We start from the raw sequence: 14,721 nt of genomic DNA, 5'->3' as shown, positions 1-14,721 counted from the left end.
CCAATCTAGTCGCCACCAGGCGACGGCAAACACACAACAGCGGAAACCAAGCGGGAACGCAACCGAAAGAATGGCAATTGCCAACAGTGACACAAGACCGAGTAAAGACAGAGCATAAGTGTAGAAAGAAAGACACAGCAAACAATGATCAGAACGCCAAGGAAAATAACAAACGCACTCGCTAAGCGCGGTCACCGCACGAAAAGCGCAACAGCGACAAAACACGCTAATGGGGCGGTCTCCGCACGAAAAGCGCAACAGAGACAAAACGCGCCAACCCTAACTAACCAATGTAACACGAAAATGAATAGAGAACGCGAACGCTTGCTAAACGGTTACCCCACCGAGCCTACAGCAAGCGTTCGTTCCAGACAAGACAGACAGAAGGAGCAACCGTAGCCGAGGTTATACTCCAAGATACAGACTACAGAAAGATCCACCGCCACTACCGCTAGGGCGGATGCGATCCAAACAGACAGACAGAAGGAGTAGCCAGTAGCAACTGAAGCTAAGGTTAAACTCCAAGACAGAGTACAGAAGGTTCCACCGTCACTACCGCTAGGGCGGATGCGATCCAAACAGTCAGACAGAAGGAGTAACCAGTAGCAACCGCTGCTCTGGCTTACACTCCAAGACAATATTAGCAAACAATATCAGAGGGCTGAAACTTAAAGAGGAACTGTAACGACAAAACGGCCCCTGGGGGGTACTCACCTCGGGTGGGGGAAGCCTCAGGATCCTAATGAGGCTTCCCATGCCATCCTGCGTCCCTCGGGGGTCTCGCTGTAGCCCTCCGTACAGCCGTGACGCAATATTTACCTTCCTGGCTCCTGCGCAGGCGCTCTGATGGCTGTCGGCGCCGAAGTAGGCGGAAATACCCGATCGCCGTCGGGTCTGCTCTACTGCGCAGGCGCAAGTTTCCGGCGCCTGCGCAGTAGAGCGGACCCGACGGAGATCGGGTATTTCCGTCTATTTCCGTGCCGAAAGTCACCACAGCGCCCCGCTGGAGCCAGCAAAGGTAAATATTGAACTGACAGTCGGCACAGTCGCCGGCTGTTCGGAGGGCTGCGGCGAGACCCCCGTGGGACAGAGGACGGCGTGGGAAACCTCATTAGGATCCGGAGGCTTCCCCCACCCAAGGTGAGTATCCCCCAGGGGAGGTTTTTGTTGTTACAGAGTCTCTTTAAGGTAAGTCCAGCAGAACCAAACATTTATGACCAGCAGGGAATTCTGGGAGCAAAAGGTATTTATACTGCAAGTCATCAAAGGAAGCAGCTAAGCAATTTGCCTGACAAGTGGATGCAAATTCCTCACCAGCAGAGCAACTCTGAAACTTGCAGAGCGAAGACAGGTCTACTTTCCAGGGACCTGCAGCACTCAGACCTACAAAATGGTCAAAAAGCTGTCTGTCTATGCAGACAGCAGAGCGGACCAGTACAGTTGCATTGAAGTTGTCATAATACTATTGACATTATGGCATGTCCAACATCTCTCCAGAAAAATCGTCAAGTGAGTTTGAGTTCCATCAATGCAGCAGACACCAGACAGAACGGACATGTGGACACAAGGTCTGAACAGATCCTATGTTTAACAATTTCCCAATCTTTTTATCTGATCTTATGCCTAGGTTAAGATGTTTAATTGCTCTTTTGTAATGGGACACAGGTTGCTGTTGGCAGAAATAAGACTTTCTGATTGGCTTACAAGGCAGTTGCTGTACTTCTGCTCCAGCTTTCCTTACATTTGTTTTGATGTATCAGCCCTGCAGTACTTTACTCACCCCAGTATGTGTTCTCTGTGGAATTAACATGGCTGTCATAAACCATTGTATCTTTTCTTATTGACTTCAGACGGAGCACAAGATGTCAGTGGAAGAAGTGTGTCGGAAATACAACACAGACTGCGTGCAGGTCAGTAGACTTAATAGGGACTTTTACTGTTAGTGCAGCATATAGTACATTTATGTCTTAATGACATTTCCAGGGATGACACAGTATGTAATTGAATTGGGTCATCCAAAACCAAATAGAAGAAGCTACTGTATATACTCGAGTATAAGTCTAGAAATATAGGTCTGATTCACTTCATAAAAGCATAGGGGTCGACTTATACACGAGTCACGGGTAACACTGAGCACACTGAGTAATGTGTGTACTAATAGGGACATTCCTATTTGCAGCAATTTACCCAGTGGTAAATGATACTTTGAGGAAAGGAAATGCCAAGAAAACACAGCTCTGAAAGTCCTGGCCACAAAAAATAACAAGGAAAGGGGTAGGAGGAGGAAATACTGGGCTGCATAAAAGAGGGTGAATAATTACAGCATTTGGGGGCCTGGAGGAGTTATTGGCTGCTTTTAAGTGACAGGAGGGGTTAATGGCTGCAATACTGTATGCAGTGCCGTCCTTAACCCCTCCTGAACCCCAAGTGCAGCCATTAACTTTTCTGGGTCGACTTATATTTGAGTCAATAAAAAATTCCAGCTTATGAGGGTTGAAAATTGGAGTCGACTTATACACAAGGTCAAATTGTATTCGAGTATATAAGGTAATAGTCCCCGATCCCAATAGGCTGTGTTGGAATGGAAAACGTCATATGGTTGTAAAGGAATCCCTTCATCTCCTGGCCCAACTGATAACTGATTTAAGTTTTGTGTTAGATGTTAACTTCTCCCTGCATACGTGCAGGTCTGTTATATATTTTCTTTGTAAGAGCCAATTGTACACAACGGTTGACCAATAATTGTATCCTTCTGACACTTTTGGCAATAAAAAATTAATGTTTTAAAAAAAAATACATTTAAAGCAAACCTGTGGGGAAAAAGAGCAGGGCTGTGGAGTCGGAGCAATTTTGGGTACCTGGAGTTGGTAGTCGGATGGTTTTTGTACAAAATCCACAGACCTGGTAAGTATTAGACTAAGGAGTCGGAGTCGAGGAGTCTGAGCCATTTTGGGTACCCAGAGTTGGAGTCGGAGTCGGTGGTTTCATAAACTGAGGAGTTGGAGTCTGAACATTTTTGTACCGACTCCACAGCCCTGAAAAGAAGTACGGTAAAGCTAGAGGCTTCTCTGATCCTCATGCGTACCCAACTGATGCTAGCCAGGACCCCCTTCTTTTTTGCGGCCATGCCCATGTCCATGTCCGAGCGTGTCTGCACTGCTCAGGTGCAAGTACGTGGCTGCCCTGCATAGGCGCACATACAGATGGGAGCGCAACCGCAAGAGCATATTTGGCAAGCTCTTGTTGAATATGTTCAGGGGGTCCCAGCATGGGATGGAGTGGTCGAGATGAATGGGACTTTCCACTAATGAGGCAAATATCTAAGTCAGAGCAAACATTTTCCGCTGTGGGCCGCATTTTTCTCCTCTCCTCCCTCCCTGCAGAGTTATGAGCGGTGCGTAATGACAGGTTTAACTCACCCAATCGCATCTTCCAGCGGCGATCTCCATGACCAAAGTGCACCATGTGACGTACTGAAGGCGGGTCACATGATGCCGCTGTGGCCATGGAGAACCATGCTGGAAAGTGTGATTGGGTGAGTTAAACCTATCATTCTACATCAAACACAACTCTGCAGGGGGAGAGGGGGGAGAGGAATCCAGCCCTCTATCAGTGGGCAGGATTCAAAACACTAATGGCCTGCGAGCCATAGTTTTCCCAGCCCTGATTTAACTTGTACCTTTTATGTTTTATGAGTCATCTGTATGGCTGACATTTTGGTGAGACCCCTCCCACAGTGTGATGTCATGACCATGGTCCTGACAGTTTATTGTCTGTGAACCTCGTTGCATTGTGGGAAATAATGCCCTTTTCCAACTGCCAAGCAAGAAATATCTCCCTCTGTGCAAAGAACATTCCGTACAGATCACCTGGCAAGAACAAAGATGTCACCACCAGTGATACATTTAAGAACGTAAATCAAAGAGAGAAAAGATTTTACAATGGGCAAACGCTGACTAAACAATCTATATATGAATATTATAAACAATAAGCATCTGTATTCATTGTTATTTTCACTACAGTTCCTCTTTAAGTAATGAACGCTGCTTGTTTTGTGTCCCCAGGGGCTGACGCTCAGTAAAGCAGCTGAGATTCTGGCCCGGGATGGACCCAACGCTCTCACCCCTCCCCCAACCACACCCGAATGGATCAAGTTCTGCCGCCAGCTATTCGGAGGTTTCTCCATCTTGCTGTGGATCGGGGCTATCCTCTGTTTTCTGGCTTACGGAATCCAGGCGGGGACGGAGGATGACCCTGCAAATGACAATGTGAGTAGATCGCTGTACTGTATGAAAGCCTACAGTAGCTCCATGTGATTCTAATGACATCATCATCAATGTGATTCTAGTAACATTTCTAGGAGTGCCTTTCTCCTGCAACCATATGATCCTTTCATATGTAGATCAGACACTTATGCAGGACTCTGGTTAGTTGTAGCTTACTGAATTATGTACATTCACTCAAAAGTTAAAAGGTATTACTTTTACAAGACTTTGTTTTTTTCTACCTACGTACATTCAATCAATGATTGCTGCTTGTTAGCAGGGCAGTTTCTAGGCTAAATTTCACCCAGGGCGAGGGTGTAAAAATCCCCCCCCCCGCCCCCCATGGAGCCAGGCATAGGTGCCCGCAGTATAGGTTAGCTACGTAGGTTCCCCCAGTATAGGGTAGCTCATATAGTTGCCCCCAGTATGGGTAAGATAGGTAGGTGCCCGCAGTATAGGTTAGATAGGTAGGTTCCTGCAGTATAGGTTAGATAGGTAGGTTCCCCCAGTATGGGTTAGATAGGTAGGTTCCCCCAGTATGGGTTAGATAGGTAGGTTCCCCCAGTATGGGTTAGATAGGTAGGTTCCCCCAGTATGGGTTAGATAGGTAGGTTCCCCCAGTATGGGTTAGATAGGTAGGTTCCCCCAGTATGGGTTAGATAGGTAGGTTCCCGCAGTATAGGTTAGATAGGTAGGTTCCCGCAGTATAGGTTAGATAGGTAGGTTCACGCAGTTTAGGTCAGTTAGGTAGGTGCCCGCAGTTTAGGTTAGTTAGGTAGGTTCACGCAGTATAAGTTAGGTAGGTAGGTTCCAGCAGTTTAGGTCAGTTAGGTAGGTGCCCGCAGCTTAGGTTAGTTAGGTAGGTTTACGCAGTTTAGGTTAGTTAGGTAGGTTCCCGCAGTTTAGGTCAGTTAGGTAGGTTCCAGCAGTTTAGGTCAGTTACGTAGGTGCCCACAGTTTAGGTTAGTTAGGTAGGTTCCCGCAGTTTAGGTCAGTTAGGTAGGTTCCCGCAGTTTAGGTTAGTTAGGTAGGTTCATGCAGTATAGGTTAGGTAGGTAGGTTCCAGCAGTTTAGGTCAGTTAGGTAGGTGCCCGCAGCTTAGGTTAGTTAGGTAGGTTTACGCAGTTTAGGTTAGTTAGGTAGGTTCCCGCAGTTTAGGTCAGTTAGGTAGGTTCCAGCAGTTTAGGTCAGTTACGTAGGTGCCCACAGTTTAGGTTAGTTAGGTAGGTTCCCGCAGTTTAGGTCAGTTAGGTAGGTTCCCGCAGTTTAGGTTAGTTAGGTAGGTTCCCGCAATTTAGGTTAGTTAGGTAGGTGCCCGTAGTTTAGGTTAGTTAGGTAGGTTCCTGCAGTTTAGGTCAGTTAGGTAGGTGCCCGCAGTTTAGGTCAGTTAGGTAGGTGCCCGTAGTTTAGGCTAGTTCGGTAGGTGCCCGCAGTTTAGGTCAGTTAGGTAGTTCCCGCAGTTTAGATTAGTTAGGTAGGTGCCCGCAGTTTAGGTCAGTTAGGTAGGTGCCAGCAGTTTAGGTTAGATAGGTAGGTTCCCGCAGTATAGGTTAGTTAGGTAGGTTTCCCGCAGTATAGGTTAGATAGGTAGGTTCCTGCAGTATAGGTTAGATAGGTAGGTTCCCCCAGTATGGGTTAGATAGGTAGGTTCCCCCAGTATGGGTTAGATAGGTAGGTTCCCCCAGTATGGTTTAGATAGGTAGGTTCCCCCAGTATGGGTTAGATAGGTAGGTTCCCGCAGTATAGGTTAGATAGGTAGGTTCCCGCAGTATAGGTTAGATAGGTAGGTTCCCGCAGTTTAGGTCAGTTAGGTAGGTGCCCGCAGTTTAGGTTAGTTAGGTAGGTTCACGCAGTATAGGTTAGGTAGGTAGGTTCCAGCAGTTTAGGTCAGTTAGGTAGGTGCCCGCAGCTTAGGTTAGTTAGGTAGGTTTACGCAGTTTAGGTTAGTTAGGTAGGTTCCCGCAGTTTAGGTCAGTTAGGTAGGTTCCTGCAGTTTAGGTCAGTTAGGTAGGTGCCCGCAGTTTAGGTCAGTTAGGTAGGTGCCCGTAGTTTAGGTTAGTTCGGTAGGTGCCCGCAGTTTAGGTCAGTTAGGTAGTTCCCGCAGTTTAGATTAGTTAGGTAGGTGCCCGCAGTTTAGGTCAGTTAGGTAGGTGCCAGCAGTTTAGGTCAGTTAGGTAGGTGCCCGCAGTTGTGTGGCAGGCTGGGGGAGCGGACATAATAGTTACAACTCACCTCCTTCCGCCGCACCCGCGCTGCTCAATGTCCTTCCTTTCCCGGCATCTGTCTCAGTAGCAGCGCTCCCTGTGATGACACGCGATACGTCATCACAGGGGGCGCTGTTACCAGGCGACGGACGCCAGGAGAGGAAAGACATTGAAGCTGCGGGGGAACGGCTGGAGAAGGTGAGTTGTAACTATTATGTCTGTTCCCCCGGCCCCGGCGCCCCCCTCCTGCCGCAAAATAAAGCGCCCCGGGCGATGGCACGTGTCGCACGCCCATAGAAGTAGACAATACCAATTGCATGGCAGTCCTGCTGATCTTCCATGCATCAGCAGCGTCTGAATACCATACCTGCATCCCATGCAGCTAATCCAGTCAGACTTCAGTCAGAAACCTGATCTGCTGCATGCTTGTTCAGGGTCTGTGGCTAAAAGTTTTAGAGATGTAAGAACCTATACGTTGGTTGCTATTGGCAACAACACTACACCTTAGTTAGTACCATATCACAGGAAGTGTGATAACTTGACTCTCATCACAGCAACAGCATAGGAGATCGAACTTCTTAGACGTCGTCAAAGTTTCAGGAGTTTATTCAGTAAACAGATATACATGTGCTTATCTCTACAGTTTTGTTACACCTCAGCGAAACAATTGGTCTGTAGTAAGTTCTCTTTGCGTTCCAGGCTCTTGGTCCATTCCTTTTGAATGGCACCAGGCTCTCTCTTATGTTACATCTATACTACGTTGCACTTAGGCCTATATACATCATACATTTAGATAAGATGACAATACATTACAAAAAGAATAGAGGGTGGAAGTCATCAGCCAAAAATGATGATTGCGGTGGTGTGAGTTTTGACGCATGCAATAAAACACTTACAAATGACGTGTGGCCCCTGCCTGGATAGTCAAGAGGCTCCCCCCATCCTGGACCCCACCAACCAATCCAGCGATGGGACCCTCTGAACATATCATCTAGTGCCTCCCCCGGCCCTTGCAGAGTGTTGGCAGCAGAGCACACACTCTCTTATCCTGTGTGCTCACTCCATCCTGTGACCTCATAGCATGCCGACTGGTGAGTGCGCGCTCCGCTGCCAACACTCTGCACAGGCCTAAGGCATTATTAAGAGATTTCTAGGTGAAGTCTATTAAAAATCTATTTGCAGTCTGTGGCAGTAACAGATTCCACTTTGCTCAGATTTCCATCAGAGAGGGATGTGTCTGCTGGTCACATCTGGTGCCCACGTACCTGCTTTTGGCCATCTTTAGGGTGACCCCCTTTGCAGGCCAGGCCTGTGGAGTCAGAGTCGGAGCAATTTTTGGGTACCTGGAGTCAGTGGCTTCATAAACTGAAGAGTCAACGTTCGAGTGGGATGATTTTTGTACCCACTCGATAGCTCTGATAGGGCTGTGGAGTCAGAGTCGAGGAGTCGGAGCAATTTATGAAACCACTGGCTGGAGTCGGAACGAGTGGTTTCATAAACTGAGGAGTCGGAGTTGGCTGAAACGAACTCCGACTCCAGGTACCCAAAATGACTCAGACTCCTTAGTCTAATACTTACCAGAACTAACGATTTGGTACAAAAACCATCCGACTCCTCAGTTTATGAAACCACCGACTCTGGCAACTCCGACTCCAGGTACCCAAAATTGCTCCGACTCCTAGATTCCGACTTCAACTCCACAGCCCTGGATTTTTGCACCAACAGCCCTGTTACAGACTCCTTGTAGACTGCTGGGTGTGTGCAGCTATCATAGTCCGAATGATTGACATGACTTTTATCTTCAAGGCGCTGTGTGTGTTCTAAGAATACCCAGTTACACATTCATACAAAGTGCTGTAAACTATCCAGCTGCTCTGGATTTGGCTGCGGCATTTTTATTCATTTATTTTTGTAACTCAAAATGCTTGAGGTTGAATACAGCCAATAAGAGACAAGTAGGGCAGTGTGTCTGCCTACTTACTATTGGTCACGCGTAATTTTGGCAGCTTGCCTGACCTCATTTGAGCTGGTAACAGAGGCTTGTGCTAGTTCCCTAATCTCCTGGCCACATTCGGCTCACTACTCCAGGGTGGATTGTTTTAGGTATTTAAGAAATTGAGAAAGCCGCATCCCAGGTCATGGAATTATTGCCCGATTTTTATTCTGCATGAAGCCTGACACATCGGGCACAGATGGAGCTGCTGCATACATTGTATTTTCACATCACAATTCTCCGTTATTTCATTATTTGCAAAGGTACTTACTGAACTGCGGTTATAATTCCAGTATTTTTATAGCGCTTTTCTACTGTCGGAGAAAATGCGTGTGAGGCAGCCTCTAGCCTCTCAGTAGGCAGTAGCAGTGTTAGGGAGTCTTGCCCAAGGACTCCTAACTGAATAGCTGCAGGCTTCCTGAACAGGAGGAGCAGAGATTTGAACAGGAGGAGCAGAGATTTGAACCCAGGTCTCCTGTGTCAGAGGCAGAGAAACCGTAACCAGGGATTGAACTTCATCCCAATCAGTAGCTGATACCCCATTTCCCATGAGAAATCTTTTCCTTTTCTCAAACAGATCAGCAGAGGGGGTCTGATGATCTGTATGGCTAATATTGTGGCAATGTTAGGACCATGGTCCTGGCAGTTTCCTGTCTGTGAACCTCATTGCATTGTGGGAAATAGCTGTTTGCAGCTGTTTCCATCTGCCAATAGCAAGCAGCATCTCCTTCCACTGACATCACCTGCCAGCAGTAAAAATGTCACCACGTGATAAATGTCAGAATGTAAATCGGGCAGAGGAAAGATTTTACAATGGGCAAACACTGACTAAATCATTTACACATAATTATTGTAAAAATTAAGCACTTTTTATTACATTATTTTCACTGGACTACCTCTTTAACCATTACACTATCCAGCCACTGCAGTTACTTAGTCCAACTGCCAAAACAGCTTCCCAATTGAGTAGGCTGGCTGACATCTTTGTATAGATCCTTTCTGGGGAGTGCTTTTGTAAAGAATAAAAGTGATACTCCCCCATGAGGAGATGGACTAGTCGGTTAGCTTTTTACTGCCTACTGTAAGTGACAGCGACATTGGAAAATAGTTATTTGTAGTGCATTTTACTCTGGAGGTAATATACCTTATATACACATGTACTTTACATTTTAAAATTTTACATGATGGTGGTCCTTTAACTTGTTAGTACAATAGAAAGTCACTTTACAATGTCCTCTTGGGAACCCTGTACAATGGCTGGTGTAATAACAGAAAGAGGTCATAATCTGCAGCATTTCTGGTAAAAGTTATTGTAATACGTGTGTAGCTCATCAGGAGAAGGTTGCTTTTTCTTATAAATGTAGTAGAGTTTCTCTGTAAATGGCTTATAGACAGACAAAAAGAAGAAATCGAGAGCCCACAATAGTATGCAGTATGTCAAAGTAATGTGGCTATAGGTTCTTAGTGTTAAATACTACTCACAAAGGTAGGTGAACACACAGGCAGCCACTGTATAGGCAGGTGGGAAATATGAACCTGCCCCCCCCCCCCCCCAAGAAAAAAAAATTCAGCAGAGAAGGTTTAGAGGTACTGCCTCTACCTTTGAAGCTTGTGGTTTTGCTCCTCTGTAGATCCGAAGATAGGGGGTGGACACGGTAATCAAAAAGTAGTACAAAAGAGGCACCAAGAAGATTAATATACAGTGGGTTGCAAAAGTATTCGGCCCCCTTGAAGTTTTCCACATTTTGTCATATTACTGCCACAAACATGAATCAATTTTATTGGAATTTCACATGAAAGACAAATACAAAGTGGTGTACACATGAGAAGTGGAATGAAAATCATACGATTCCAAACATTTTTTACAAATAAATAACTGCAAAGTGGTGTGTGCATAATTATTCGGCCCCCTTTGATCTGAGTGCAGTCAGTTGCCTATAGACATTGCCTGATGAGTGCTAATGACTAAATAGAGTGCACCTGTGTGTAATCTAATGTCAGTACAAATACAGCTGCTCTGTGATGGCCTCAGAGGTCGTCTAAGATAATATTTGGAGCAACAACACCATGAAGTCCAAAGAACACACCAGACAGGTCAGGGATAAAGTTATTGAGAAATTTAAAGCAAGCTTAGGCTACAAAAAGATTTCCAAAGCCTTGAACATCCCACGGAGCACTGTTCAAGCGATCATTCAGAAATGGAAGGAGTATGGCACAACTGTAAACCTACCAAGACAAGGCTGTCCACCTAAACTCACAGGCCGAACAAGGAGAGTGCTGATCAGAAATGCAGTCAAGAGGCCCATGGTGACTCTGGACGAGCTGCAGAGATCTACAGCTCAGGTGGGGGAATCTGTCCATAGGACAACCATTAGTCATGCACTGTACAAAGTTGGCCTTTATGGAAGAGTGGCAAGAAGAAAGCCATTGTTAACAGAAAAGCATAAGAAGTCCCGTTTGCAGTTTGCCACAAGCCATGTGGGGGACACAGCAACCATGTGGAAGAAGGTGCTCTCTGGTCAGATGAGACTAAAATGGAACTTTTTGGCCAAAATGCAAAACGCTATGTGTGGCAGCAAACTAACACTGCACATCACTCTGAACACACCATCCCCACCGTCAAATATGGTGGTGGCAGCATCATGCTTTGGGGGGGGAGGGGGGGTGCATCTAAGCTGGTCAGAGTTGATGGGAAGATGTATGGAGCCAAATACAGGGCAAACTTGGAAGAAAACCTCTTGGAGACTGCAAAAGACTTGAGACTGGGGCGGAGGTTCACCTTCCAGCAGGACAATGATCCTAAACATAAAGCCAGGGCAACAATGGAATGGTTTAAAACAAAACATATCTATGTGTTAGAATGGCCCAGTCAAAGTCCAGATCTAAATCCAATCGAGAATCTGTGGCAAGATCTGAAAACTGCTGTTCACAAACGCTGTCCATCTAATCGGGCTGAGCTGGAGCTGTTTTGCAAAGAAGAATGGGCAAGGATTTCAGTCTCTAGATGTGCAAAGCTGGTAGAGACATACCCTAAAAGACTGGCAGCTGTAATTGCAGCAAAAGGTGGTTCTACAAAGTATTGACTTAGGGGACCGAATAATTACGCACACCCCACTTTGCAGTTATTGATTTGTAAAAAATGTTTGGAATCATGTATGATTTTCGTTCCACTTCTCACATGTACACCACTTTGTATTGGTCTTTCACGTGGAATTCCAATAAAATTGATGCATGTTTGTGGCAGTAATGTGACAAAATGTGGAAAACTTCAAGGGGGACGAATACTTTTGCAACCCACTGTACATTTAAAGCAGTTTAAAAGGGGCTATATAATAAACTGATTTTTATATGAAATCGACCAAATCAACTAATCGACGAGGAAGTGCTTCCACCACTAACTCCCTTTTTGAACTGCTTTTAGTGTATATAACTCTTATTGGCGCCTCTGTAATACTACTATTTTCTCTGTGAATAGAGGGAGGAGTCTGAGGATATATCGCCATTACAGAGACGTAACCGGACACCTGATTGTGGCTGTAGAACATTGCTGGTGGGCCGCTTATAGATGTATAAAGCTCTCTCTGCTCTTTCTCTTTCAGCTGTACCTGGGTATTGTGCTGGCTGCTGTCGTCATCATCACCGGCTGCTTCTCTTACTACCAAGAGGCCAAAAGCTCCAAAATCATGGAATCCTTCAAGAACATGGTGCCCCAAGTGAGTAAGATGGTGTCTGTTTGGTCCCGCTCCATCCACAGAGCACATGTCTTACTCCATTCACATACTCCTCCCTCTCAGTCCTTCCAGCATTTCATTACACCAGACGTAAAAGCAAAACAAAACGGAATCCATCTCATATCACTGTGATTTTCAACTATCACAATAAAGTATGATAAACCTTAAAGGGAACCTGAAGCGAGTAAAATTATTAAGAATAAACACATGACACAGCTGCAAATGAATATTACATACTTACCTCACCGTCAGTTCCTCTCAGAGGCTCAACATTTTATTCTTACAGTGATTCCTTCCAGTTCTGACAAGATTTTGTCAGAACTGAAATATACCAGTTGCTGTCAGTTATATATCTGCAGCTGTCAGTTACAACTGAATGTGCAAGGTAATGTCCATGTTTCCCTATGGCTCAAGTGGGTGATATTGCAGTTTAACAGTGTGCTGACCAGGAAGCTGTTATGGGGTAATTTCTACAATGGAGGACAGAGAATTCCATTGGTTACAGTGGACAAACAGGACGCAGGAGAAGAGAAAGAGATTGAGGAGTAGACTACATAGGAGGTAAGTATGACCTGTGTATGGTTATTTTGACTTTTTATTTTCAGTTCATATTCTCTTTAAGCAGTGGCGTGGCTGCAGAGCATTGGCCCCCGAACTTACGCTGTCCCCCCCTCCCCCCTTCTACTCCCCGCTCTCCCCCCTTCTACTCCCCGCCCTCCCCAATACTATATAATAATTGCATGGTACAGAAAGCCAAAACTGGCTTTCCAAGTACAGCCACTGTGTGAGAGAGGTATATCTAGAGGAATGGTTTATTAGTTTCAATAAAGTTTTATTAGGTTAAGCAAACCAATTATACATTACAGCAATTGTGATTATATCCACATAGGGACTGTACGAAATATAAACATGGTAAAACAGATAGGACTAAAACAGGTAACAAATATGCAGTCCTAGTTAAGGTAATAAGTAACGCATTAAGGCTGGTTTCACAGTGGGACGTTAAAGTCCCACGTTACAGCAGCCAGTAACGCAGCCTAACTCACAGCACTGTAAAATCAATGTGCTGTTCACAGTGCACATGTTGCGTTAGGGTATAACGCTGCACGTTAAATGAAAGTGCAGCATGCTGTACGTTATACCCCTACAGAGCTGTGTTAGATTGTTTGCACATGCTCAGTGACTAGCCACATGTCTAATTAATATTCACTGCACTGTGGTGACTCGTGGTGGGACTCATAGTGTTGTTCGGATCATGATCCGGATCTTTTTTGTGAGTCGAATCCTCTGGATCATCACAATGAAAGATTCGGTTCACAGTGGATGTCTGTCTGGAAGAAACAGGAACACACAGAATGTACAGTGCAGGGAAAGTCATGTCCTGCTAGTAATTTCACCCAGTCTGCTTCCCTAGTAAAATGATTCAAATGATTCGGTTCAAAGATCCGGATCTTTTCAATGATCCGATTCGAATTATCCAAATCCTTAAAAAGATCCGGACTTCCCATCACTATCCTGGAGCGGCTGCTTTGAAAGCTGCATAACGCGGCTCAATCTGACGTCCAACTTCAACACCCCCATGCGTTGCGTTAGGGGCACATTATGCGACCTTAACGTCCCCTAAAACGCAACGTCTTGGTGTGAAAGTAGCCTAATACAAAAAAGGGAAATCAGCATAGTTATATAGGTAATATGGCAATGATGATGAAGTCACAGAGCAAATGCACAAGAGCGAAGCCCAATCAAATTTGAGGCGTTTACCCAGGGCTGCCATGTCTTAGTGAAAACATCTAAGGTATTGTTAATGATTGCAAGAATCCTTTCAGAGATCATGATATCTAAAATAATATTGTCAGTGAGCTGAATGGAGAGTGTTGGCTGCAACCACTGCCTTGCAATATGGGATCTAGCTGCTTTTGCTATGTGCTGCGCTAGCTGATGCCAGGGATGTTTCCATTTCGGGGGTTTATCTCCGAGCAGAAGAATACAGGGGTCTGGGCCCAAAGAGGTTCCCAGTGCAGTGTTTATGAGTGATGTAACTTCAGCCCAGAAAGTTTGTACCACTGGGCAGAATCACCATATGCGAGAAATATCACCCACTCTCCCGCAATTTCTAAAGCATAAGTTGGTTTTGGTTGGATCAATGCTGTGTAATTTTGTAGGGGCGATATATGCTTGGTGCAGGACCTTGTAGTTGGTTTCAATATGGGAGTAGTAGGTGCTACATTTTCTCAAAAACTATAAGGTCTTTTTAAAAAAAAAATCCTCTTGTACCCACTGTCCCCTCCACATACCCTGACTTTGCTGTTAACCGCAAGTCGGAGGCCGCTTGCCTTCAATTAAAGTTTATGGGAAAACTGCGAACGCAAATTTCTTTAAAAAAAAAATTGGGTTGGAAGTGAATTTCAAACACCCCTTGTTCGCTGCAAATTATTCGCCGGCAGAACAATTCGGCCCATCTCGACAGTATTGAGCAGCTCCTGAGTCTTTATTTAAAGCGAAATATAACCCTGCATTTCAGTTTTGCT

At 45.4% G+C, this 14,721-nt stretch overlaps 1 protein-coding gene across 3 annotated transcripts in view; it reads left to right on the top strand.

The window, feature by feature from the left end:
• The window catches only part of ATP1A3 (ATPase Na+/K+ transporting subunit alpha 3), a 281,983-nt gene that overhangs the window by 215,553 nt on the left and 51,709 nt on the right, over positions 1-14,721 (top strand). For all 3 annotated transcript variants that reach the window (XM_068241455.1, XM_068241456.1, XM_068241454.1), the window contains exons 3-5: positions 1,851-1,910; positions 4,065-4,268; positions 12,062-12,175. In XM_068241455.1, the coding sequence (XP_068097556.1) occupies positions 1,851-1,910; positions 4,065-4,268; positions 12,062-12,175 (378 nt within the window). The remainder of the gene's footprint in view (positions 1-1,850; positions 1,911-4,064; positions 4,269-12,061; positions 12,176-14,721) is intronic.

The sequence above is a fragment of the Hyperolius riggenbachi genome, chromosome 6 (assembly GCF_040937935.1).
Source record: "Hyperolius riggenbachi isolate aHypRig1 chromosome 6, aHypRig1.pri, whole genome shotgun sequence".
NCBI classification, from domain to species: domain Eukaryota; kingdom Metazoa; phylum Chordata; class Amphibia; order Anura; family Hyperoliidae; genus Hyperolius; species Hyperolius riggenbachi.
This window is presented reverse-complemented; position numbering and strand designations above follow the sequence as displayed.